The sequence below is a fragment of the Aptenodytes patagonicus genome, chromosome 5, assembly GCF_965638725.1.
Source record: "Aptenodytes patagonicus chromosome 5, bAptPat1.pri.cur, whole genome shotgun sequence".
In the NCBI taxonomy this organism is placed as follows: Eukaryota; Metazoa; Chordata; class Aves; order Sphenisciformes; family Spheniscidae; genus Aptenodytes; species Aptenodytes patagonicus.
In genome coordinates, this window is record NC_134953.1 from 70569524 (window position 1) to 70596508 (window position 26985).

The 26985-nt window shown below is 37.4% G+C and overlaps 2 protein-coding genes across 6 annotated transcripts in view; one reads left to right on the forward strand and one right to left on the reverse strand.

Annotated features, from left to right (window-relative positions):
- The window catches only part of USP33 (ubiquitin specific peptidase 33), a 43816-nt gene extending 26945 nt beyond the window's left edge, over positions 1-16871 (reverse strand). For 2 of the 4 annotated variants that reach the window (XM_076340429.1, XM_076340427.1), the window contains exons 1-6: positions 10801-10880; positions 10138-10275; positions 9025-9078; positions 6885-6947; positions 4213-4365; positions 1816-1915 (exon numbers count right to left, since the gene is read on the reverse strand). In XM_076340429.1, the coding sequence (XP_076196544.1) occupies positions 1816-1915; positions 4213-4365; positions 6885-6947; positions 9025-9078; positions 10138-10218 (451 nt within the window). In that variant the 5' untranslated portion in view covers positions 10219-10275; positions 10801-10880. Of the gene's footprint in view, positions 1-1815; positions 1916-4212; positions 4366-6884; positions 6948-7764; positions 7841-9024; positions 9079-10137; positions 10276-10800; positions 10881-16723 lie in introns of those variants that run through there. The other 2 variants (XM_076340430.1, XM_076340431.1) reach the window with 2 other exon arrangements.
- A 365-nt stretch (positions 16872-17236) lies between these two features.
- MIGA1 (mitoguardin 1) overlaps positions 17237-26985 on the forward strand; it is a 47691-nt gene continuing 37942 nt past the window's right edge. For both annotated transcript variants that reach the window (XR_012995515.1, XM_076340432.1), the window contains exons 1-7: positions 17237-17324; positions 18336-18506; positions 21340-21517; positions 22060-22196; positions 22461-22587; positions 23050-23186; positions 23950-24073. Coding sequence is in view for 1 of the 2 variants with exons in the window: in XM_076340432.1 (XP_076196547.1) it covers positions 18408-18506; positions 21340-21517; positions 22060-22196; positions 22461-22587; positions 23050-23186; positions 23950-24073 (802 nt within the window). In the remaining variant the exon portion in view is untranslated. The remainder of the gene's footprint in view (positions 17325-18335; positions 18507-21339; positions 21518-22059; positions 22197-22460; positions 22588-23049; positions 23187-23949; positions 24074-26985) is intronic.

The window sequence follows — 26985 nt, forward strand, 5'->3', positions numbered from 1 at the left end:
TATTTGAGGAGAGGCTATTTAAACAAGTCATAATTATCATGTGATCTCAATTGTCGTGGTTTAACCAAAAATTAATCTGAAATACTTGCTATTCGTAGCTACTAAAGTGTTAAATTAATGAAGTAATTAATTTCAAAATAATTTTTTTTTGGTGTGAGAAAACAGTAACACTTATAACCGAAGAATCAGGAAGATTGGAAAACTTAAAATATTCAGCAATCAACACCGCTGGCTCTATGCAATCCTTGAAGTACAGGAACTACCCTGATCATTTCAGTCTGTGGCAGAAAAATAAAGCTTACTAAGAAAATCCTTTTACATCTAAAAAACAGTTTGGTTACTTCAGTTGAACTTTCTAATACACAGAACTTCATTTTTAAGCTTTTAAAAGGTTCTTCTATCCATCTGAATGGAAATATAGTCCTGCTTCCCACATCTGAACCTGCATTCTGCCCTTCCAATTTCTGCTACAAAAAGGACAGTCATTCCTACTGAAATTGGAAAGTAAGAACAGTCATAAGATTTTTTTTTTTTTTTACCAGAAGATATGTCAGGAAGATACTCTCACTGCAGTTTTCCAGCCTGCAGTGTTGCAAGTAAAGTTTCTGAATAGACTTCTTTTCTTGCAAAGATATATTCTAATGTTTGCTTCATCAAAAGCATTTTAAAAGAAACTTTAAGAACAAAGTTAAAATGGAGCTAAAGAAGTTTTTTCCTTTAAGTTGGGAAATGTATTAACACAGTCATATCCATATTACTGGGAACTTTAATGCAATTCTACTTGTACAAGTTACATTCCCCAAAGTATTAATAGGACAAGAAGATATACAAATACACACATTGGTAGGAGAAACTAACAGGGAATAAAACACATGGTTTAATGATTTAAGGGCAGATGGCAAATTAGTGGGGTGGTGACATATCCAGAAAGACTGTGCCAGACAACAGAAGGGGCAAAGTGGGTTTTTTGGCCAATGCCAGCAGACTTAGGAGAGGGAAAGCTGGTAGTAGATGAGTAAAGGAGAAGTGAGATCCGTAAATTAGAATAACACTTTTATCATCACTGATGGAAAACAAACTGCCTTGACATATGCATTGGCATCTCAAAAACAATAGCTTAACAATCTGCTGGTCAGATTTTTCTGAGAAAATGGTAGTTAGAAATATTTTCTTTACTAACAAACACACATCCTTTTTAAAATGGTCAGTACCAATTTGAGACGTGTAAGAAATAATAATTATTACGTTCTCTCATGAAATGAGAAATTAAAGCTTCACTGTTTGGGATTTCATCCACTCTCATTTTCATCTTTACAATAGTTTAATATTAGGGTGGGGTAAACTTTTATACCAGAAAGTTTGGTAGTGCATGAAATCCATTACTGAAAAGGAGAAAACAAAAAAAACCAAAAACCCATACTGGGATACTACAGGCTCAGAAAAGGGTTACCCAAAATGCAGGAAAGCATTCAAATCAGGAACCTTTTAGGACAGGAGAAAACATTAGAACAGATTTTATGAAAAACTACTTTTACCAGAGTGGATGGAACATCAGCTACACTAAACATTACTCTAACATGCTTTCTTATTTTTGTTGCTGCTTGCACGGGTGCACTACGTTTATTACTGCAGCTTTTCCTCTGAAGGTAAGTAAAGATTGCTGCAATAAAGGTGAAACTAAAAATAAACATCTTAGTTGGAGCAGAACAGGAAACAGTTCCACTTAGAAGAGAACTAGTTTATAGCTGGAGAACAGACTTGGAGATATACATGTGTGATAAAGGGCAATAAAGCACTGGATTTTGCTTTTATTACCTCTAGTCTTTAACTCATCTTCTTCCACTTCTATATCTAAGTCATCAAATACAGCTGCTAGCGGAATCTTCAGTGTGGGATTACTAGGTATTTTAAAATCCTTATAAAGAGAAAAAGAAAAAAAGTATATTTACTTGTATTTATCAATTTTCCTCTTAATTGAGCTTACATATAATTTCACCAACAAATCTAGGAACTGAAAATTATGTGAATGCATTTTGAAATCTCTCTGCACAAAGTGAGAATAATAGGATTCCACAGCTACCCTGATAAAATTTACTAAGAAAAAAACCATGTTTTTGTTTTCAGATTAGCAATGACAACATTGCATGATTTTATGGCAACAGCTGAAGAATCAAAACAAAGCAAGTTATAGTATTTCTTTCCCTTGGATAGCATACAGTAAGCCAGCATTGAAAAGCTAACACAGTAGTCATCACATAAAAGTTAGGGTATATGTTTTTGATATACCACCAGATGGCTCACTACATTTAACGAAGACAAATTAAACTGTTGGAAGCAAAATGTACAAATAGAGAAACAGAGTATTAGGCAGGCAGACATTTATTGCATGACGAGCTCTTTTTGTGGGCATATATATAAAAGTTCTGAACAAAATGTTTGACAGACTTGGTAAGTTCTACTGATTTTTCTGTATATTATACAAATTTCCTTGGAAGATTAAAACAGATTAAGTATAATAGAAGTTCAGAAGTCTGAACCCAGCTTTATATCAAGTCACCAGATTTTCTGGACAACAGAAATTTAAAAAAAAAAAAATATTCCAATGGTATTATTCCAATTGAGCTGCTGGCATTTTATGAGAAAATGATCAGATTACGGTCATATTAAATACTAAACTTCGAAGTGAAAATATTAAAGGATATTTCCTCTCTACATATATTGAAAAACTGCCCATCTTTCTGTCCAACCTGTGCATCACAGTATCTCTTCCATAGCTTTATGCCTCAAGCAAAACAATTTTAGAAATACCATACTTGTACTTGTGTCAATTTTAACTGTTAGCTGTCATTTTTATGTAAGTACATTAAATATGCAATAAAGAAATAACACCTTTTTTTCAGATACATGCACTATGCCAATTATACTTAAGAAATTGCAGCATAACTTCCTCCAAGACAACGCTTACCTAGAAAAGATATTATCAGAGTGAACAGTACTGATGCCAGTGAAGACTAATGTAACCAGGAGAAGATAACAAAACAAACTTAAACAAACCTTGTTGAAATTGCAGAACAACAAGACAAGCAAATGGCATATTTCAAATTTCTCCGTATAATGTCTGCTTTGTTCATTTTTTGCCTCTAGCTTGCCTCCAATACTAGCTCATGCTTTGTTCATTATCTTACTCTTCAGCTACTATGTTAATTGTTAATAAATGTGGAGTTAGGAATAGCTAAGCACTTTTATAGCATCTTGTCTTTGATGCCATAATCACATAAAACACTACAATCTTAAGCCTGTGTTTTACTCGACTAATATCAGCTTCCCAGATACTGGCCATATTTTTCTCCTTGGCATATTTATACTCCTTGGCAATCCTAACTGCCACAGAGCACTACTAGCATTCTCCTGATTTCTAGCTTGATATGTATTTTTCCACAGGAATCTAACACAATGTATTTGTCATTCTACACCAAAATTACACACGTATATAGAATATACACAGGTTACTACTACCGCCTTAGTAAATTCTTGCATAGTAGTTAAATTCTTAACTATTCAGGAGTGTTTGTGTGTATACGACTCCACTGGAAAAAAATTCCCACACATATACATACACAAAAATCAAGACCTTTTCAGTCATTTATCAAAACTGAAAACTAGACAGGTTGAAACCTCAGAAACTAAGTTACAGGAATCTTTAAGTATCTTCTATTACTAGCTGAATGAGGTTAACAATTAGCATATATTTCTCTAAAAGTATTGCGCTTGTACGAATGAATTTGTATCTCAGGCAAGTATCCACAAACACATACTAAGGCATTCTGCTGCTCCCTGTAAGTTAGCCAGCAGTTACTGTAATGAGTTTTGTAAATAACATTTTCAAGAGCTAACAGAATGGGGAAGCACAGGTGAACTATTCCAATCTCGTAACCTTAAATTTAGCCCTGTGCTTTTTCTGTACCTTACAGTTTATTGTAGATTACAAACAGACATTAAGATGCAAAAAGCATTCTTAGGAAGCATGCAGTACACAGAGACAGAACATAGAAGCTGGGCACTGTCTTTTTAAAGAAATTTTATAAAAATAGAGAGAAATTAATAGAAAGTTCAGCCACAAGAAAGGAGGAAAAGTCAGTCTCTCACTTGAGAGAAGACACAATGTTTACTGCAAAGCTACAGCTGCCTTTGTTTCATTGGGTTAAAAATTACCTGCACACTATTTTCTTGTGCTTGGTGAGAGAGTCTTGCATTTGGTAGTGGAGAATAAGATCCTAATTTTCTATCCAGGAATACTTCCTTACTACAGGCATAACACCAAACACGGAGTGTAGTAAGGTTCACAGTTAGACAGTGTTTTGTCTCCTAAAACAGAACAAAAACCAAAACTGTGATTCAGAAATTTGGAATAATTAAATACTGCTACATGCAAGCTAGAACAGAAGTATTAAAATTCTAGATCTTTCAACAATGAAACAAATCTTTATGTTAGAATATTAAAAAATAGCAATTCAATTACTGAAATTTTAGCACAAACTATCCAACACTCATTTTTAGTACAAGTCACTCAAATTAGCAACAAGGTAAAATCAGAATCTAAGCCATTGTCATATCTGACATGCCTCTGTGTAATTACAAAAATAAGAAGAAAGCCAGTTGTCAGAAGTGTTACAGTTCACAACAAACCGATTTTCCAGGAATGTCTGCTATTGGTCATAATGGTAGCCGCCTCCTCTACAGTAAGGGCAGTGTTTATTTCTACTGGTTTGCTGTAGGAAATTCAAGCTATTTAACAATCAATCAGAAGAGTAAGATAAGATTTTTAGTTCAGTTACAGTAAGAGGTGCTCATATCAAAACAAACATTCTAGACTCAATTAGTTCTCTTGTTGACAGCTTCATACTGTGAAGCAATATAAAAATTTGGCAGATGGAGAGTATTTTTACTGTTCTAATATTTTTTTTTTTTTAACATCTTTGCTTACTGTAAGATTTTGTACACAGTTGCTATCATCCTCCAAATATTTCCATCAATCCTTCCTGTATTTCTTCCTTATATGTCGGCACCAGTCAGGTTTATAGACAATGAGGGATTTGCTAGAAATTAGGAAACTACTACAACTGCTGCAGTTCCTCCTCCCCTCATTTAATAAGGCCTTGTACAAGAACAATGTTTTTAATATAAAAAGTGGGCTACAATTTCACGAAGTAGCTGTCCCCCTACTAAAAAACATCAGAAACATCAGATTACGTAAATATCTCAGACAATTTTAATCATGAGAATATGCTTGATTCTGCAGCTTCAGCTGCATAAATAATTACAAGTCTCCAGAGCAACAGCTTATTAATTTTCTTGAAGTGGACACAACGAATATGATTATTTGCAGTACAGGGAGCCTTGCTGGTGGAAACTGGAGTAAGCAGAAATAGACTGATTCATGTCAACCTTGCTTCCCTCATTTTAGAGAGTTTATTGAGATTTTTACCAAAAAAAAAAAAATATCCAGAAGAGGGCTTACTATCCAGAAATTAAAATTAAGTAACAAGAAAATCAAGACAAGGATGTCACTGACAGCAAGCAAACTATCCATTCCCTTTCTCTTACCTGGCAAGTACATAACATTGCTAAAACAGCATGTAAATCAGGAATAAACTACCACAGAAAGCCAAGAGGTATAAAATTGTAGGCAAGAAATTCAGGGACCATCTGTTCCCCAATTGCACTACAAGCAGCTCATTTATATATCTATTGTAAAGGCTTTAGAACTGTGTTCAGCTCAAATAGCTGGCAAAAAAAAATGTATTTATATAGATTTATATTAATGCACTATTGATTTGTGTAAATATGCACTCCTCTCAAGGCCCTGCTTCAAAAAAAAATCCAGAGTGGTGGTAAAATGCAGTCATAAAGCGTACTTCTTGTAAGACCCTAGTATATAATATTTGTTCATTTTAGTATTCACCAAGGTTGGGTTTTTTTAGTATTTTTAAGGACCAAAAATTGCTCAGTGTGGAACCTTAGATGTATTTCCTGACAGACGAACTGTAAATTGGTGGCAAGAATTTCATTTAATCGGAAAGTCAGCAATTCTGAAATGACATGTTAATAAAACTGCCATCCCTCTGTCCCCAGTATATTTGCTAAGAGAGCATGATATATCTCATTTGCTTCATTTTGGCAAGTGTTCCACTTGCACATGTGTGTGCACTGAACAGACAGTGAGTTTAAGACCCAAACAGATGCACTCAAGCTGCCCAACCTTGCCAGAACTTGGCATGCTGGGGAACATAGTGCACACACTCCTACCAAGCTGGATCCAAAATCAGGACATAGCAGGAAAGGATATGCTCAGCTCAGTCTACAGGTTCTTCATCTGTAGCCACTGGAAGAGGGAGCATAATGCAGAAACAAAGCACCTGTTTCTGGTAATTTATACTTCCTATCTTACATTCGTTCAACTCTCATCTTCATTAATCCAACTTCCCTGCTCTTATCCATCAGGCAGCCACAATCTTAAAAAGTTAGACTGAAGTAGTGAAGTACATATAAGCTGAGTAAGTATAAATATTCAAGAAGTCTTTTGTCCATGCATCTTGAAAATGATCAGTAATTGTTGTTCGTTTTTTAATTTTCACCGTGTTCTTTTAAGGAGCACAATAATGTCAGAATTACATAAATAATTATGCAGCTGCACAAAGACTGTAAACTCACATACTCCTAAAATAGTAAGCCCTGCTTCTATAGATGAAAAACAATTATAGCTAATTAAACTTCCAAACAATTATGCTAACACAGGTTATTGACTTCGCTAAAATGAGTAAAAAAGGTTCTCTTAACTCTACTTCACTGCTTCAAGTAACTGCATTACTAGCAAATACACATACCTGGGAATGGGTGGTACTGTGATCAACATGGGATTCACCACAGCCAACATATGTACACCTGTTCTGTTGAGTAAGATATGAAGAAGTACACAGAATTAAAAAGTGGTGTCAAACAGGTTTACAGAATAGGAATATACTGCCAGTCCCTTTAAAATTCACTCAAATTCCAAACTTGCAGAATCCTACACAAACCAAGAGACATGCATAGCAAGTGTTAAAATAAGTATCATCTAAAGCAAATAAGAATGCTGCAAGATTTAACTCAACTCCTCTCACTGGTGGGCAGTGTTAAGACATCTAATGTGTTTGGAATATAATTTTTTGGCCATTTTGATATATTTATTCAGATTAAGGTCTACATATATTTTTTACAATTCATGATTTGGTAGAGATTGTTACAGAAAATATGAAGTTAGCCCAGTGTCTAAAATACTGAATTGCAACAGCCTCGGAACATGACACATTTATACAAAAATGCCTGTATGCCCCTATCTGCAGTGTCTATTTATCAGAGCATTACTTCACAATTAATTAGTTTTTTCACCTTTAAATAAGAGTTTCCAGCGCTATATGGTTAAGTACTTACTACAATCTAATTTATAACATGCAAAATAATTGTTGATTTTAATTGTGCTAACTGCAAAACATATTTGGCTGAGTTGAGTGTGAAATCTTGCAGCTGCCAATCTTCAAGCATTTTTCATTAATCCCTCATTTGCATGAGTCAAGACAATCACATAAGAAGGTACAGCATGTCATCTGTGTAACTCTAAGCACGTTAATTTATACAACCAAGTAGCAGCTGAACACAGTCAATTTTCTATATTAAATAATCACAGATATTGGTAAGTTACAGATAGTTAACATGCTGGGATCTCACCATGTTTTTCTACTGAAAAAGGTGAAGGCAAGATGCCAATTCATCCAAGAGAAGATACATCACAGCATGACACTAAATGTCCTACTGCAATTACAAAACTCTCCTATGGAAATGTTGGTATGAAATTAAGCTTTCAGTAACAGTTTAAGAGCTCTGAGAAATAAAAAACATGTTTTAAGTTTCACAGAATTTCCCTACCTGCTAGGTTGATGCATCCCTGAACACCTCTTCCTACTCCCAAGAGCATTTTTATATGTAATTAAACTTCAAGCCATCTAACAAAAAGACGTTAAACACTGTTTCTTTCCCCCTTCATTTCTCTCTCCTATTGATAGAAGGAGCAAAATAATCTGACCTCTTAACTGTTACCATAATCCACTTAAAAGGAAACTAATGAAGTAGATTTTTAAAAATACTCATAAATACATCTAAAAGATATCTTCCTGACAGGACTTAGACAAAAGTTGCCAAGAAATGAAGTTAAGCCTATAGAGTGAAATTTCAATCTCTGGAAACAGCTGTATGTCTGAAGAACTCACAAGACATTTAAAAACTAAATTAGCTACATACTTTCCTGTTGGTATCATAGATCAATCAGAAGCAATATTTTCAGAGCCTTTTTTTTTTTAAATACACTGAAAATTACATTTTTTGTAGACAGCAAGAAGAGTAAGGCAAAAGCATATTTAAGAACAAACTATATACAGGGTAAAGACTGTACAAAATTCGTACAAAGTTTGAAGAATGTTTATACAAGCTTCTACAAGTTTCAAAATAAGTTTTTTCTTTGTTTTGCTTAAGAATAAAAGTCAGAGTATGTATTTTTATGCTGTAAAAAGTCAGCATTTACTGCTAGATGTTATTACTACAAATGCTAAGAGAGGCTTATAAAAAGTAAATTAATTCAGGAATGTATTATTTTTCAGATCTACAGACCTGGGGAAAAGATTTAAAAAAAACCAAACACACAACACTTTAGAGCTAAAAAAATCATAACTCAAGAAGAAACCTTAATATGCTAACTTATCAAATAAAAAAATCTCATTTTAAACACAGTATTCTTAATTTACAAGAAATATGTACCTGACAGAGGGTAAATAATTTTTTAAATAGAAAACTGCACAAGAGGTTTTGCTTTAAATTAGTTTCTTTAAGTTATTATTTAAAACAACTTCTTTATAGTTGTTTCTTAAAAAAAATACTACCAACTTTACAGATTACTAGAAAAGGACCCTACTATGGAACAACAGAACAACTTACCTCCAAGCATGCCCAAAGGTTGGGTCCTCTGACTTTACAGTCCTGACAAGTGCCCTATTAAACACACAAGCAAAGTATTATTTAATTTACTTTCACCAGTAAACAACAACTTTGAGACAAAATGAGAAAGAATACTGTAAAGCTCAGTATCAGCTGAATAATTTTAAGACAAAAAAAATGTGTTGATAACCAACCCAATTTTTGTTTTGTTTCACATAATCTTAAGATCAGCATATTTTTCTAGTAAAACCATGGATCTCTCTCTGAGTTTTCCTCTTAAACCAAAAATTGTTCTTCTAAATAAAGCATAAACATGTATCATATCACATTATTATAAAAATCCTCAAAATTGGTGTTTCCTATAGATTTAACATAAAAAGAAATTAAAGTGATAGAACTTGTAATAACTGCATATTCCTATTTGAAGACAGTCAACACTACCTGCAAAGGTTTACAAAAAAAGATGCAACACTAGAGAAATGCTATAGCCCTCAGCAGCAAATTAACTGTTCCACTTTTCAAATAAAGAAATTTAGCACCATGGACAGAAAAGGTTTGGCTTTTCATCACCTCCCAGCTACTAAAATGGGTTACAAGATCTTTCTTTGTTCCATTTATTAATACTAGCTGGAAACCAAGAGTTCAGGTAGGGGCAGTTTCTCAAACTGTGACTCCTCCATCAAAAAGTGAACTGTTATCCAAGAAAAACTTAAGCAGAAATTTCTTCATTACAGTTTCTACTTGAAGTCAAGTCAGTTATACTCTATTACATGAACATTCCAAACAACTACTACAATGGCAGTGTCTGAAAATAAAGTTCAGCTGGGTGTTATGCTAACTCTAGTATTTCCATTAAAACATCACTTGCTTTGGAAAACACTGCTGGGAAAGGTACTCTTTAAGTGTTAAGTATTGAAAAATAGTTTTTCAGTTTTATCAAGTCCATAATTCTTCCTGTACTTCATTTAAACCTTACTATTCCAGTACAGAAGATTTTACCCATAAGCAACACATAAATGCATCTTATAACTAATAATACATGACAAGATATGTAGCTAAAATAAGTGACCAGAGTTAACTGTGATAGGAAGCAAGTAAGCTGCTAGAACTCACATGAGATTTCTGTATCAATTCCTCTTTTGTTATCTCACCAACTGATTCCAAGTGTGGGCAATTACTGCTGGGCGATGACATTTCAGAAGCTGTATTTTCTGAGATCCTCTAGCCGGGATTTTCAAGACCAGGGAATCACTTGTCAATAGAAGCAAGAATGAGTAAAACCCAATTCCTTACAGTAGGCAGCAATATTAGATATCTAATATGCAACATATACGTAACTTCTAAAAGAATGTGCCTTGTTAAAGTAAGTTAGTATAAATAACTTTATTAACAGTAAGAGAATCCAATAGTCCAAATTAAACACAACTGACTTCTAAAGTGAAATCCTCTGACTTTTAGGGCATAAACTAACAGAATCCTCAGTGGAGCAGAGCTGGTTTGGATTAATTATTTAACTTCCTGGCCTCTATCATGGCACCCCAACGACATAAAAATTACAGTTTTCAAGCCTACCCAGAACTGATGGTGGCTTTGACTGTATATTCTGGAAAGGGATCTTATGCAACACTGCTGAAGCTGTGAAGGCTAAAATGCAGGAGTACATGACTTGCTTGTCAAAGGAGAAGGAAACTTTATCTTGGTTTTATTTATTTACAAAGACACATTCTAGATTCAGGCATATTATATATCAAAAGCAAACTGAAACTTGTAACTCACATGTAGTACTGAACACTCAGCAAGCTTTTCTCATTTGAGTTCTCTCTGTCCATCCAAGGTCTCTGATGCAGACACAGAAACTTATCAGAAATAAAGAATGCTAAGTACAATCACTTTGTCATTATCATTTTGATGGTTGAACAGCAAGCTATGATGTTTTACAGAATGGAAAACTAAAAAAAATGAACTCAGTAATGTTCTTTTATATAAATACTCAAATTGATTCATGCAGATAAGAATCATCCAAGAACTTTGTTCCAGTTTTGTCACCTAAACAATTACTATTGATGCCTCAGTCTCTCTAAAGCCCAAGAAATCTTAAGCTTTCTTTGCCCAATTATTATCTGTCCAATCTAGCATTCCTTTATCAAGACTTGCAACTGAACTTCCATTCTAACTTAGTGATGCACACTCCTTGATCTGTTTGCAGCCTTTAGCACTGTTACCAACACCTCTTTCCGCTTTGCCTGTTTGCTTTGACAGCTTTAGGTCTGCTCCTTCCGCTATACAACCAATCACTCCTTTGAGAATTAAGTAACCTAGGGCTTTGATGGTGTGGGGGAAAACAAACCTTGCCTCGTAGGCATCTCAGACACACTTCCTAGTAAACTTCCAGTTTGTTATCTTTGACTTGGCCTTTACTTCCATTGCCTTGCAATAAGATCCCTTTGAGTCAAGAGTCATTTCAGTTCCCTTTGATTATCAAAGGGGTTTTTTATGTATGTGTGCATGTGTATAGATAGTCTATATTATTCCTACAAACATTCCTATACAAATAATATTATTAGAGTATTATATATTATTTGTATAGGAATAATATATAATAATTTATAAAATTTGTTATATACATGCATGTATATACTTGTGTATATATACACACTTAAATACATTTTATTTATATATAGACAATACACAAAATATTTATTATATATAACATGTATACATATACTCAAGTGTGTGTGTATCTTTCAGTCTTTCTGAATGTCATGTTAACAGCTGTTCAATAAAATATTTAAGAACTTATCTCACAAGACTGGAAATACTACAGTAAATTAATAATCTGGGATTTTTTTCAAGATGAAGTCTAAACTCTTTTCCTGGACCAATGGCATGACATTTGAAAAGCATTACTCTCAAATATAAGCTGCAGCTGGAGAAGTATTTCCTCAGTTCAGTGTCTATTTGTAATCTATGTGCAGTATTGCTGAAAGACACTTCAAACATGAAAACAATAGTTCTTCAGGCCAAATCCCCTCAACTTCAGTCATATTAGCAATTCTGCTTTGAACTGTAAAGTTCCTTTTCAGAACAGAAATGGAAACATGAATGTATGTTTCATGTTGCACATTTTGCAAGGTCTGTTAAAACATTAAAAATGGACGAGAGAGTTTCAAATAAAGTCCTGACAACCTTAAAAAAAATTCAGTGTGAATTAATGCTGATTTAACACAAATGCTTTAGAAAGACTGGTATAATGGATTAGTAAAGCTTTAGGCTTAGGTTTTTTATGGAAGAACTTTCTGAATGCATTATTCCAAGCAATACAAAGCAGTCAATGAAGTGGAGACTTCACCTCATGCTACCAGATTTGTATTTAATAGCTACTTTTCACACCTGGAACCACGCAAATCCAAACCTGCAGTCCTGAACAAACCCAAACCCAGGAGCTCTGCTCCCACCAGATTCCATTTCTTGGTGCAGTCTGCATCTCCTCATAATAATCATCAGAAAGACCAAAGCATGTTGAAACTCGTGTCCCTATGGATGTGGTCCATATGGAGAGCATCCCTTGTAGAAGTCTAGTTAATGTTACAGATTTGTACATGTTATTATATGAGCAGAGCTGAATGGCCTTTCTTTCACCTTTTGTTAACAAAATTCTTACACACCTCCTTGCATCCTATAGCAACCATAATAACTCACTGTACTGCCATAACCTTGGTAGCTTAATACACCTAGATGCAGTAACACATTTTGTAAAATTTTATGTTAAAATCTAAAACTGTAAAATTAATTTCAAAACCATGATTCATCCTTCATCTCTCTAAGTCCTAGCAAGCCCAGGGTAGCCCCTCCCTCGCTCACTGCCCTTCCTCCATTTCACCACTTCCTACTTTATCTGAAAAGATTGCTTATCTTCCTCTAGTGATGTATCTCATTATCACAACTGCTTTTTCACAAGCTTCTGCATTGCATTGGCCTCATCCAAAAGTCACTTCTTCGCATTTTCAGTAATTAAAAAAAAAAAAAAACCCCAAAAAAATCTGCTTTTGTAGTTTTTCTTACATTCCATTTTACACTCCTGTTCTGAAGCTCGAGTATATCTCCACTTCATACCCCCAACGATATGCGATAGTTTGTACTGGAAAAACACCTAGATATCTCATATGAACAGCTCTGCTGAGTCAGATGAAAGGTCCGTTTAGCCCAGTATGCTGTTTCCACCACTGACCACAAGAAGACACCCACAGAAGAATAAAAATATTACAAGAATATATCGCTTCCTGAATCCCTTCCAGCTCTGGGTCTTCCTGAACAGAAAGTTTACATATTATTTCAGCCTTCCTCAGGTTGAAGATCTCTAAAAAACTGTTATCAAGACAGGAATTCTTAGACAGCAATCATGTGTCCAGTGGTACAAGTCACCTTTCATGGACCCTTCAGAAGTATTCCATGGTCTCACAGGAAACTTTGAGAAATCGCAAGCTGAAAACCATGGACCTACAAATACGGGATACAAGAAGCATCTTTGTTTCACTATGAGGTTAAGAATGAAGTAAAACTTAACTCGGAATAGAACTCAAGTTTTCACACTAACTGTTCATGATCATATTCATGCAATAAGCTTCTCATCAAATGCTTCCCATATATTTGGGAGAGAACTTTGCAATCTCTCCCTTGTTCTTCCTAGCTCTCTCCATTGTTTCCACTGAAAGGTTTGTTTCAGCCCGCCTATCTCAACGCATCATACTACATCATTCAACTAACTGAATCATTTAATGTTCAAAAGAAGTACTTATTAACACATTTTTGCTTAGTGCATGCATAGCGAGTCATACTGCAAAGAAAAAAAGCCTGTAACACTTATCTTGAATTCCAGTCCTTTTTTTTTTCCTGTTTATTCTTTGCATTCACTAGGAAAAATAACATTTGCTCACGTGAGCCGTCAGAGACACGTGAACCATAATTTAAAGCATCATGACCAGCAACCTATTTATTATTCAGCAGAATTCCATGGCATCACAGACTTGTGTGGTGCCTACCATTGAAGAACTATCACACACACAGAAAAATCCCATCAAGGACTCAGAGAATTCAACTGATCTTGAAAATGATCTTAGGCTCATGCAGGGAGCCTAACAGTTCCTAAAGAAACAGAACAGATTTTAAATTATCTCAAAAATTTTTTGAATTAAAGTTAATGTTTTCATCTGCGTAATTATAGTAGTAAAGACTTCAACAGATGTTGAAATAAACAAATACATATCTTTATTCTGTTGATGTCCCTAAATACAAAGCTATTTTATCAGATCATTTTAGAGGGTTCAGTTAGGGAATACTGGTAGAAGATTTTAAGAATAAAACGATTATTCTGAAGACAGCAATTACCTGAAGCAGTAATTGTATTTTCATTATAGGCTTTTACTATTTTGCCTGTACAGCTCTGAATAACAGCATATCAAACCAGTAAGCTCTAAGTTCAGGCTTCTTATTTGCACTCACAGTTATTTTTACTAGTGATGAACTGGAACAATCACATTTAACATTTATTTTCATTTTATGGCAACAAAATAAGAGTGACACGGGGGTGAAATTTTGTATCTGAACATTTAATTACTGAGAACACTAAAGAGGTCTGGAACTTCAGTACTTACTTGTCATATAGATATTCTTCACACTTCTGAAAAAAACCCACCAGCATTCACTCTAAACTATACATGCCCATTGAAGCTACAGCCTCAGACATACATATTCAGATTTTTAAGATGTACATTTTTCTATCAGTTTTCTAAAGAACTGTGTTCCTCTTTAAAAACTTTACTGGATTCTTTGACAATTATTACAGAAATTACTTCAGCATAACAATATACGTGAATAATATTGTTACCAAACTTGAGAATAGTCATCTTGGGTCACGAAATAGGGAATATTAATCCTAATTTCACACACTAAGTTCCTTTATATTCTGTTAATCAGTAGGTGGTTTTGATTTTCATCTCCCATCCCTCCCTATTTCTACCTTTTTTAATCTATCAGCTCTAAACACGAGTATCCCATTTTCTTAGAAAAAATGACAACACCAGTACTAACTCTGGTAGAAAACTTACTTCATCTATTTAGAATAAAACCTGGTATTTTCCCAGTAAATGACAAAAGCATACTCAGTAAGCTGATGAAAGATACCTGGTCCTTCTCTTCAGGCACCAAGAACTATCCATCCAAGCAAGTGTCGTGGTAGGCTATATCCCAGCCAGCAGCTAAGCACCACACAGCCGCTCACTCACTCCCCCCCCTGGTTGGGATGGGGGAGACAATAGGAAGGGTAAAAGTGAGAAAACTCATGGGTTGAGATGAAGACAGTTTAATAGGTAAAGCAAAAGCCGCACGCACAAGCAAAGCAAAGCAAGGAATTCATTCACCACTTCCATCAGCAGGCAGGTGTTCAGCCATCTCCAGGAAAGCAGGGCTCCATCACGCTTGGAAAGACAAATGCCATCACTCCGAACGTCCCCCCCTTCCTTCCTCTTCCCCCAGCTTTCTATGCTGAGCATGACGTCATATGGTATGGAATATCCCTTTAGTCAGTTGGGGTCAGCTGTCCCGGCTGTGTCCCCTCCCACCTTCTTGTGCACCCCCAGCCTCCTTGCTGGTGGGGTGGGGTGAGAAGCAGAAAAGGCCTTGACTCTGTGTCAGCACTGCTCAGCAGTAATGAAAACACCCCTATATTGTCAACCCTGTTTTCAGCACAAATCCAAAACACAGCCCCATGCTAGCTACTATAAAGAAAATTAACTCTATCCCAGCCAAAACCAGCACAGCAAGACAGAATTTCTAAAGTCACTTCCGTTAGATCTTTTTTTCTGTCATGAAGTATCGTTTCCCAACAGAAAGGGCATTAAAAAAATGCTTGAGTTGAGGCTATATCCTCTTACAGAGTTAGCCATTTTTCATTTTATATTGCCTTTTAAGGTATATAGACTGTCCATTCATTTCTTTCTTCCACCACTTTAAATCCTAACTCCGAAACCCATTAGCTGACCTTTATGTTTCTAAGAGGATTTTCCTAACTCAGGCTTTTTCCTAACTCAGGCTTTGCCTGCGCACAGAAGTCGACAGTGATTTTCCACTAGGTGCTACACCAGACTTTTTTCTCCAGTCTATTTCATCCCTCGTACACGGGGATCGAAGCGTGTAGATACCTCAGGGAACCAACAGAGTGATTTATAGGTAAACTGCTGTTTTTAGGAATTGCATCGTACCTACAATACCGTCGCCGCACCGCTTCCACTTTAGAAGGCATTTGCGGAGGTCGATCCAATGCTCTTTGGCCGCTTCCAGCGGGCAGGCAGGCAGGCGTACCTACCCCGCCCGCCGACCGCCCCGCACGGCGACCCGCTGGCTCGGAGCGGGCGGCCCGGGCACCGCCGACCCATCGCCCCGCAGCTCAGCTCAGCGGCCCGGCGGGAGAGGCAGGCCGCGCACCGCCCCCGGCCCCCGCCCAGCCCTCCGGCAGCGCGGCGCCCAGGCCGCCGAGACGGCTCCCGCCGGCGGCGGCCATCGCCGTGCCGACACGCCCAGCGGGCCGAGCCGCCCTGGACTTTGAGACCGGCCGGAGAAACCGCCCGCCGCGCTCCTGTCCCCCCTCACGGACGCCGGACCCGACTCGCCTTCCCCGCCGCCGGCGGGACTCTCCCCCTCTTACCGGAGCAGCCGGAAGGACGTACCGCGCGCGGAGCCCGGCGCTAAGCCGGGCCGCGGCGAACCCCGCGGTTCACACCGATGGCGAACCCCAGCCTCCGGGGACAGCGGCCCTGACGGGCGGGCGGGCGGCGCTCCCCCGCCCGGGACGCCGCGGTGCAGAAGCCCGCCGTGGTGGAGAAGGCGCGCGCCCAGGCCGCGGCTCCGCCAGCGCCTCCTCACGCAGACAGACGCCCACCGGCCGCGGCTGCGGCGACACCGGCCGCGAGACGCGCCCCGCACAAAGATGGCCGCGCGGAGCGTCTCCGCCGCTCACGTGAGCGCTGCCACGCACAAAGATGGCGGCGCCAGGCTCTCACCCCACCTTGCCTGGTAGTCTGCAGAAGAAGGCTGCCCTGTGTAAAGATGGCCGACGCGGACTCCTAAGGGAGCGGGTCACCCTCACGTGGCAGTGACGGGGGCTGCCTCCCGGCCGACCTCGGCTGCTTCTCGCTGGCCCGGAAGCAGATCCCCTGCCGGTCTCCTAGCAGCCGCCGGTGCGGGAAGGGAGCCGCCCGCGAGGGGCCGCGGCTGCTGCCCGTGGCGCCTGCCCCGGTGCTCGGCAGGTAACCGAGGGCGGCAACCGCAGGGCCGCCGCGCAGCGGGACTCGGCCCGGGCTCAGGGAGAGGGGCGCCTGCCTTTGCCTGGGCGGCTGCGGGACGGGAGCTGAGGGGCGCGCAGAGCCGGCACCCCGGCTCTGTGCGTCGCCCGCCCGAGGCGCCGCAAGGCTCGGGCACCCCCGACCGGGATGCCGGGGCTGCCTTTCCTGGGGAGCGCTCGGCAGGGCCGGAGGGAGGTGGCTTCTGCCCCCAAGGGGGCCGGCTACGGGGGCGGGTTCGCTGCCCCTCCGAAGCCGGCCGGGCCCTGCTCCGTGTCCCGCGGCGGGGAGAGGCGCCTGCCCTGAAGTAAACGCCTCCGGCGCAGCACAACCCGCCTGTGGTCGGAGGCGTCGGCGGAGGGAAAACAGCCGGTGATTAAAGCTGACCGCTCCCTCGGCGTGTGGGCCCGCCCTTTTCTTTCACCTCACTCCGTGCCACGGTTGCGGTCGTGGGTGTCACGCGTCAGGGGCTTCGCCTTGTGTTTAGCACCAGGGAGTAAGGGGGATGTTCCTTTTAACGGGGGAGAGTCCGTCAGGCTATAATATTCATTCCTCATCATGTGTCTGCAAAAAAATTGAAGCTCTGAATGAGATAAACTTTTTCTGGCTGCTCTCAAATCTTTTAACTCTTTTAGCTGGCAAATATGTTCTTCCAACAACAGTGATCTTAGAAACCGGGTTGTTTCCATGTATGATTTAGAGGATGTAATAAGTGAGCTGCCGGCTAATGAAAGCAGACTGAGTCCTCTGTAGATCCTGGTTATGCGTATACAGGTCTCTGCACAGAGCAGTTGGAATGAATGAGGCCTAAGCTGAGCCAGCAAATTTGCTGTCTTCTCGTTAAGCACAAGTCTTAACTCTACTCAGAAACGTAAATCAAACAAGTCGGGTACCTGTTATGAAACAGACTCGAGCTTGTAGAAGAAATCTGTTCTGGGCTTCCATTGCATAATTTAGTATGTTTCCTTCATTTGACAGAGTATTCCAGAGACCATCTGTGACTGTTTTCAAGATAGTTCTACTTAATGAGGTTATGGGAGAGAAGGAGCCATGTCAGAAGAAGCTGTTACTGAGGCACGATTTTCTCTGAAGGCGGTAGCTTTACGGGTATTTCATCTTCCCCTTTCTTGGTATTATTCTCTTAACCAGGTAATATATACGTTATCTGAATATTGTCACTCTTGATATACGTTTAGAAGTTTAATTGCAATGTTGTACTCGCTCTTCTGAGCTTAATATGAATGAAATTTTTACAGAATATCTTTATTTTTAGTTTGTTTAGAAGACTGAACTAAAATAAGCAGGTTTTTTTTTCTTTTTCTGCTAACAAACACTTAGTGCATCATCATACATCTGACTCAGGAGATTGCTTTATCTGCAATGGCTATATGTCTTTGTTTTGCAACAGCACAATGATTCTCATCAAATCAAATATCAAAATCCTCAAGTTGTCTTTTTTTTTTGGTAGATTTTTTAGGTATTTAAAAACTAAACATAACTGTCATTAAACTTGGAAAAATAGTATTGAGTGTGGTCTGAAATAATTTCTAGATTAAGTTGGTGAGTGGTAGTGGCAATCTAATTGATAATTAATTAATGCAAATCAAAAATCACTTGTTTTAGTTTTCCAGTCACTTCTGTTTGATTAAATAAGTGGCACATGAATAAAACAAGGCAGTGATTCTTTAAAAACAGGCTGTTTTTTAAACCCATTCAGTTCTTTTTCCTGGTTTTGTTTGGTGGTTTTACTTACGGAAAGATCTTCAGAGAAAATCTTAAGGCTCTGTTAATAACAGTATTTCCTTTTATAGATGGCCCTGGAGTGATTTATTTTTGTTTTCTTTCATTGGTATTATAGGCTAGTTTTCACTATATAAATAGCAACATGGATAGCAGTCACTCAAGTCTGGGCAAAGAGTACTTTATGATCTTAGTTTTCAGGTTGACAAAAGCTGGAAGTATTGTGAAGCTGATACTCGTCGTCTGCAGGGAATCATAAGATTTGTCCCTGGAGCACCTTCATGTCAAAGATAGGGAGGAGGAGCTGTAATTGTGTTGTAGAGATTCAGAGAAGAGAGGTGTTAGTTGCCCAGAACTACATATGTGATAAATGATAGTCAGAAGTACTTGAGAAAATATTAAGGCTTCAGTCGTATCCCTCAGGGAATAAATTTCTTGAGGAGTGAGCCATATTCTGATGCCATAATGCACAGGAGAAAAAAAAAAGGGTTTCTAGTCGGCTGTGCAAAATATGGTCCAGTAGTTTTTTCCATTCTGTGTATGCTGAATCTTTGACAAGGATAACTATAAGAAAAAAAAAGTTTAGAATTAGGAATGCCAATAATATTTTTTAAAAGATAGATATTAGCAGGTCCTAATAAAGTTCTGTTTTTAAAACCCATGTCTTTAATATGACTGTATTTTATTTTTATTGAATTAGATGCTTTTAAACAAAAGCTATGTCATTTTTCATATTTGCATGTAAATGCTTTTCAAAGTTTTACTGCATATAAAACCAGAGTGAGATATTCTCAGTCTTAGCTGCATCTGATTATTTTCACGTTTTCATGTGTATTTGCAATACTTGAAAATTCTCACTGCAAGATCACTGATTTCTTTTTTACGGTGCAGCGTATTCATATGCTTTTTAAATACCATGTGCAACTATTAACTTTCCCCTCCTTAGAGGTTTTCATTTCACTGTTAATTTATTTATGATCATGCTTGTAGGCACAGAAACTTAAAAAAATCCACTTACAGTTCTTTGAAAACTGTAGTTCTTGCATTTAATTCTGTGAGCTTCAAGGTTTTAATCTCAGTTATTTGGTTATTAATTCTTTTCTGTTAAATATAATAGTCTTTTGTAAGTATGTGTTTGTGCTGTGTTTCAGGGATTTCCTTTTGCTCAGAGTACGGTGCTAGGTTTTTGGCCTCGGTCAAGATACAGTACCGCTAAGGACAGGGTTCTCAAGTCAAACTTGAGAACTTGTTTGACTTGTTGATTGCAAACTCAGTGCAGAGCAAAGCTTTCAACGCTGCTTTAAATTACACAATTCTGATAGTATTAACCAATTGCACAGCAACCAGGGACTGCCAGAGTGCAGTGGTACTCTGTGTGGCCAGCTCTCTCTCATATGAGGAAACATGTTACAGAAGCACCATATTAGCCCCCAGGACGGCAGACCTGGTTTTCTCCCAGCAGTCTGTTTCTCAAGCAGCATAGATCTCCTTAAGATTTTGTGAATGTGGACTCTAGTTTCCAGTTAAATGGCTCTTTTCTTCCTTGTATATCTTGTCACTTTGAATTTTATAAACTTTGTTAATGGCTTTTAATTCCAGTTGCTCGTATATATGGTTCTTATTTGCTAATTTAAATGTTTGTAAACCTATGACTGATCTATATCCAAAATAAAATGTAACAATTAAAACCAAAATTGATTTATTTAGTGAAATATGTTTAAATACATGTTTTTCCCAAATTGAAACGCCATGCAAATCTTAGCTTTTGGATCCTCCACTCTTTCACAGTACAAGAAAATAGTCTAGTTGTGAAAGGTGTGTTTTTTCTCAGTATTTTTTTGCCGTTAGAGAATTAATTGAAGCCCTGCATTGTCCTGGCATTAAAAAGAAATAAATAAAAAAAGACGCTTGTCTGAAAGTCATTTACTTAGATCCCCATAGTTCGTGGATTTGCAGTATACCTTATAGTTAGTGGTGCTGCAGTATGTGTCTCGGTGCAGCCACCCACTTTGTCGCACCAGCCCCTTTGTAAACTCTCACCTGCTGGCCATTGCAAATTTTGAGAAGCAGTTAGTCTATGTCCTTACTCAGAGTTGGTTGTTTCTCAGGCTATGTGAGAGCAGCATCTTGTCTCCCTCAGACAAGCTATAGCCTAGGTTGAACACACCAAAAGGAAGGTAGGAGGAAAGGTGGGAGTTAAGGAGCGTATATTTCCAATGAAGTCACACGCTTTTATTTTCAGATAAAGCTTTCCTCTGGGTTAAAGAAGCTGTTCACGGTAACAGCAGTGAGTGCAATATCTGTTATTTTTCTGGCCCATCATTTTAAAAGAAGACGTGGAAAGAAAAACAAGAAAGTGCCACCATGGGAACCAAGTCATCTAGTATTAGAGTGTACCAAAGCAGCTGCATCAGAAAAAGGTACATGAAGGAACCCCCAAGTCTTTTTTGTTTTCTTAGAGGGGAAGAAAAGGCGTGTGAGCGGATGGGTGTACATAACAGTGTGTAGTAGTAAAACAAACCGTTTTCCTTTAATGCTGAGTAGGTTTGAATTGTGAAAGTAGAAATTGTGCAAATTAGGAACAAAATTACAGTGTTTTACAAATAAGCTGGTCTTGTTCTCAAAGCTGAAGTTTTAATCATGAATTTGGATTAAAACTTTTTTTATCAATAGCATATTAACAATGGGGTTTGCAGTTCTTGTGAACATGTCTCAATACTGAGAAAAGCAGACAAATTTTTATAGGATGGGAGAATAATTATGCTCAAATGCACATTTGTTGTTATAGATATTGACTTCTAATTTGTAGTTTCCATATAGAACTGAAAATAAAAGAGTAATTGTTGTTTGCTTCTAAACTGGATTTTATTTAAAAGAGTAAATGCAGTTCTTGATAGATCTTGCTAACGAAAGATACACTGATTTTAAAGCTGCTGCAAACTCAAAACATTGTATCTGTTAGGTTCTAGTTGTTCCAGTAGTCGCCAAAACTTGACTCTTTCTCTGAGCTCTGCCAAGGAAAAAGGATCTCAGCCTTCTATCTATGCAAATGGAGGACTTTTCAGTAAATACTCCGGTTCAGTTCAGAGTCTGGCCTCGGTAAGTAGAAGTGTTTTAAGGCTCTTGAATGTCTGTTAACTTGCGCTGCATATGCACCTAATGGTTTCACTGAGCTGAAACAACTTTCCTGAACAAGCTGCACAGATGGCTAGAGATGCTGAGAAGGCCATTGTACTTACTACATAGTAAAAATAGTTTCTAGATAGGTAACTTGGATGTAATGTACTCTGGCAGGAATGTAGTTTTAAGGATACTCTGTATAATGACACTTCAAAATTTGTTGGTTTTTTTTTTTTTTTTAAGGTTCAGAGTGCCACCTCTTGTCACAGTTGTGCTTGTGCCAATTCTAATTCCTGGGATAAAGCAGATGAAGATGATATTAAGCTTGTCAATATTCCAGTGACCACACCTGAAAATTTATATTTGATGGGTAAGTTATAATAAGAATATTCAGCATCTACCAACAATGAATGTAAATAATTTCTTGCTTTTGTGGCAAAGTGACACACAATATTATTCACGGTGTCCTGTGGGCATGTGTCTAAGAACATTTCCATAAAATAATGAAATCTTACTTGATCTAGAGTTAGTTTTTTAAAATACATATTTTTTTATTCCTGTATTTGTAGTAGTAAGCCATAGAATTATTTTTAAAAGTAAATAGGGAAAAATACACTGAACATTGTTGCTTTAATCATGTTGTGAACTTCTTTATCTTATTAAAAAGGCGGATTTTTTTTTTTTTTAAGACTGGGAATTGCTATTGTTTTAAAAACTTACATCTCTGCTATAATCATGCTTATTAGCTACATAGTTTCCTGTGACTCTAAAATGTAAATACATATGGAAGCTGTGTATTTGATGGAATGGAGGTATTCCTGATCTCCCCCAGGTATGGAGCTTTTCGAAGAAGCACTGCGTCGATGGGAGCAGGCACTAACTTTCCGTAACAGGCAAGTTGAAGATGAAGCAAGTTGTGGTTCCATTAAACTGGGAGCAGGAGACGCAATTGCAGAAGAAAGTGTAGAAGTGAGTATATTCAGCCTATAATCTACTGTTGCTGCCCTGACAATTCGTTGCGTTTTGTTACCTGAATCTTTTCAACTTCTAATTCAATTACCAAAACTGAGAATGAATTCAAATTTCCAATTTAGTGGCATTGCATTTAAAGGACATCTAACTTTGTTCCTTTTGATTTTTTTGGTTGGTTATTTGGAGGTGGGCGGAGGTGGGGGAATTAGCTTTATTTATTTTTTTGGCAATTGCTGTTGCTTCGGTGTTTGCTTCTGGATGGTACTATCAAGCTACCAAGCATACTAGTTCTCTGCACAAAATCTCTTGGGTCATCCCTTTCTTTTATGACTATGTGAGAGGATATCTGCTTAGCAAAGATAAAGGTCTTGGGAAAGATCATGAATTTATGAATATTCACGAATAATGTGCTTGAACTTTATTTGTATTCCTTTGTTCTTATGAACTAAATGCTAAAAATATTTCGAAATAAACGTACACCTGTATGGCTTTCATTATTTCTAGTGCACTAAACATCACAGATAATTTTAACATATTTTAAAACTTAGATTTTATTTTTATTGTAGTAAATAAAATATGCATATGTTTAGAAAAGTGTGTATTTTTTGGATGTTGGAGTATTCATCTGACAGTGTCCTTGTGTGGTTTGCAGGAAATTAATGTGGCACAGTGAGCTTTTTGAAGGCTTGATATTCTTAGATTTTTACAAAGGAATCTTACAGACTGTAAACAAATAGAAAAATCTTCTAATGTCTTACAGGATATCATTAGTGCTGAATTCATTCATAAGCTTGAATCCCTTCTTCAAAGAGCTTATCGTCTTCAGGAGGAGTTTGAGGCCACCCTTGGGGCCTCTGATCCTGCTTCTCTCGCTAATGATATTGGTGAGTACTCCTATTTTACATTTTTATTGTTTGTAATAATGACTCGTGCGGGGGGAAGTTACTGAAGTATCAGCGGAACAGAATTATATTTATCAGTAAATAAGCAGAAGAAAATTCAGGTTCTTTACGTTATTATGTAATGTTTGATGTAGTGCTTGTATTTTAGATAAGAATGGACTGAGAGGAAATTTTCCTCATGGCTTGACGGTATACTTCAGAATTTTCATAATAGTTCTCTGCTTTCTAAAGTTTATGCTAACGCAGGTATTTAAATATTTATGCAGTAAGAATATATGACCTTTTTTATAGCATGGGTGTACTGGAGTGTTTCAAAAGAAATTTTGTACGTCTTTTGAACTGTCAAATTGTGTATGCATGTACTGGGTTTTTTTGCCTGCCGTAATTAAAAAAATTGTTACAAAAAACCAAAATCAAACCAGAAAGACTTAGCCTGAAAACGAAATCCATTACCAAAGCTCTTATCCCTGGTGATTGAAATTTATCACAGTTATGAGTTACTAAAACCAGGATGTTATAATGGCAAATATAAGAGTAGTTGCTGCCAGACGTGTTGATTAAATACAGATAGTTTGATTATTTTTAAAGAATTGGTTTAAGATGTTCTTAAAGACTGATACTATTATGCTCTTTCATAATTCAGGATCAAGCATCTGATCTCAAATAACTGTCACATTTTAAAGGCAGAACGTGTTCTGGGATTAGTTTTAGTCTGTAGTCTTGTTTGTTAGGCTTCAGCTTGACTGGCACCAGGTGGCAGTACTCTCATCTCTGAGCCCTCGTGTTATCCTGCAACTACTAAATACAGCTCTGAGTAAGGTGGGAATTAAATTTAGGTCAGAGCTGGCTTTCTGACATATCTGCTTACACCTGTTAATGTAATTCTTAAAGCAGAAAAGCGTTTGGATGTTTTATTTTGGTGTCTGAAACCATAAGCCCTAAATAAAGTTGCAGCGTATATCCATTATTAAATTAGAAGTTTATTTGTAATTTCTATCTTCAGGCAAAATTAATTAATAAAATGGTATTCAAGGGACTCAGTGTGATGTTCAATGTGTTTAGTTATTGTTTTGCTTGGTTACCCTGGAAGTATTTTAAGTTGATACTTTATTTTTTAGATGTGATAACTTGATTCTTGTTTACCAAGAATGTTGTAAGAATTTAATTCCTTTCAAATGTCCTTTGTAGAAATCATTTGTGATCTCTTGAGTAGATGTCTGTTACTTTATTATGAATTTTATTTGTGCTGGCCCAGATGAGTGAGGAAAACAAGTAATGAAGTAGTTTAGTGAGTAGTGTTATCACTGTTCAGGATCTGGGGCTTCTTCATCATCATCTTGAATTTGTGGCTTGAACAGCGAGTAATATATTAGAGAATGCTTCACTTTTTCAGAATACTTTTTTGGAATATTAACAGAACAGCATCATCTCAAACACTGTGGTGCTTGGAAGTTTTAATACAGAGGATGGTTTTGTTCAATATTTGATACAAAAACATTTAATCACTCAAAATTTCTTAGATAACTTACTTTCCTGTAGGATAAAACACTGAGTGTAGGGTATGAATGTTTGAAGTAGGGTGTTTTTGAGACTGACACTTTTTTGGTAACTTTCGTGGGGAGAGACGGAAAAGTATGTTTGGGAGAATCCTAGAGGTGCTCTTACAGGTTTATTTTTCCCCCCCTTTTTTTGTGTGTGTGTATTTGGTAATCTAGTGAAAGAGAAGGAAAGCTGCTGTCAACAAACTTTCCCTTACTACTCCAAAATGTACATGTTAATATGTAATACTTACATTGTTTCACTTCTGTTCAAAGCTTTGTATTACTCTTTTAGGAAGTATACTAGTATAAACATTAATCACTTTTTTTTCCTGTTTGTGTGTGCATGCATGTGCACGTGCTTATATTAAGAACAACAGGAATGGAAGGCCTCAAGAGCAACAACAATAAGCAAGTCCAAGAAAATCATGAAATCCCAATGGCCAAAAGAAATATAGTACAGCATTCTTTACACTACTAAGAATAAGAATAATATCCTACTCCAAAAAACAGACAGTTCTGAACACAAACAGAAATTAAGGTGCCTCTGCTCTGTATATGAAGTGAATCTGGAATGTGTATACATCTTTGACGCTGATAGGAATGTATATCATTTGTGGTGAAAGAGGCAGCATCTGCTAAATCAGAATCAGTCGTCCTGGGTGATTTATACCCAAAACTTCTTAAAGAAGCTAGATAAAGAAAGCACCCTAATCCCTATTTTACTATTCACTGTATCTTGGAAAGTGAAAAATGTTCCAAATGATTGGGAAATTGCCAATTTAGTTCCAAATCTTAAAAAACAATCAACCAACCCACCCCAAAACTTGAACACCAAAGTTAAGGGTCACGTCTGTGAAATTATTAATAGAGATGCTAATTTGCAGTTCTGTTACCACAGACAACGTAATAAAAGGTGTAATTAGTGCCAGTTGATATGGTTTCATGGTAGCTAGTTTTTCTTGGACTGTAGGTATTTGAGAGATCTGCAATTTGGGGATTGATACAGCATACACTAGATAATAAATAATGAGCTCACTGCCATGAACATTTGTTTATACTTCTGTCCTCTGTTGAGGGAAACGTTTGCTTTCTCGGGAAGACGTTTGGTCAAACGCTGTAATTTCATCAACTATATAGTTGACGATAAAATCATTTGTAGAGCTGGAAGTTGATAAAAATGATCATTTAGGGCATTAAAAGCATTGAATTAATTAAAAGGAAAGGTTAGTAATACTGATCTGAATTATCTTTTTAAATGGTTACAGTCTAACAAATTACATTTGAATCCAGGCAAGTATGGATTGTACATATAGATGGGAGATTTTAAAAGAAAAATAATAAAGAAACACTCTT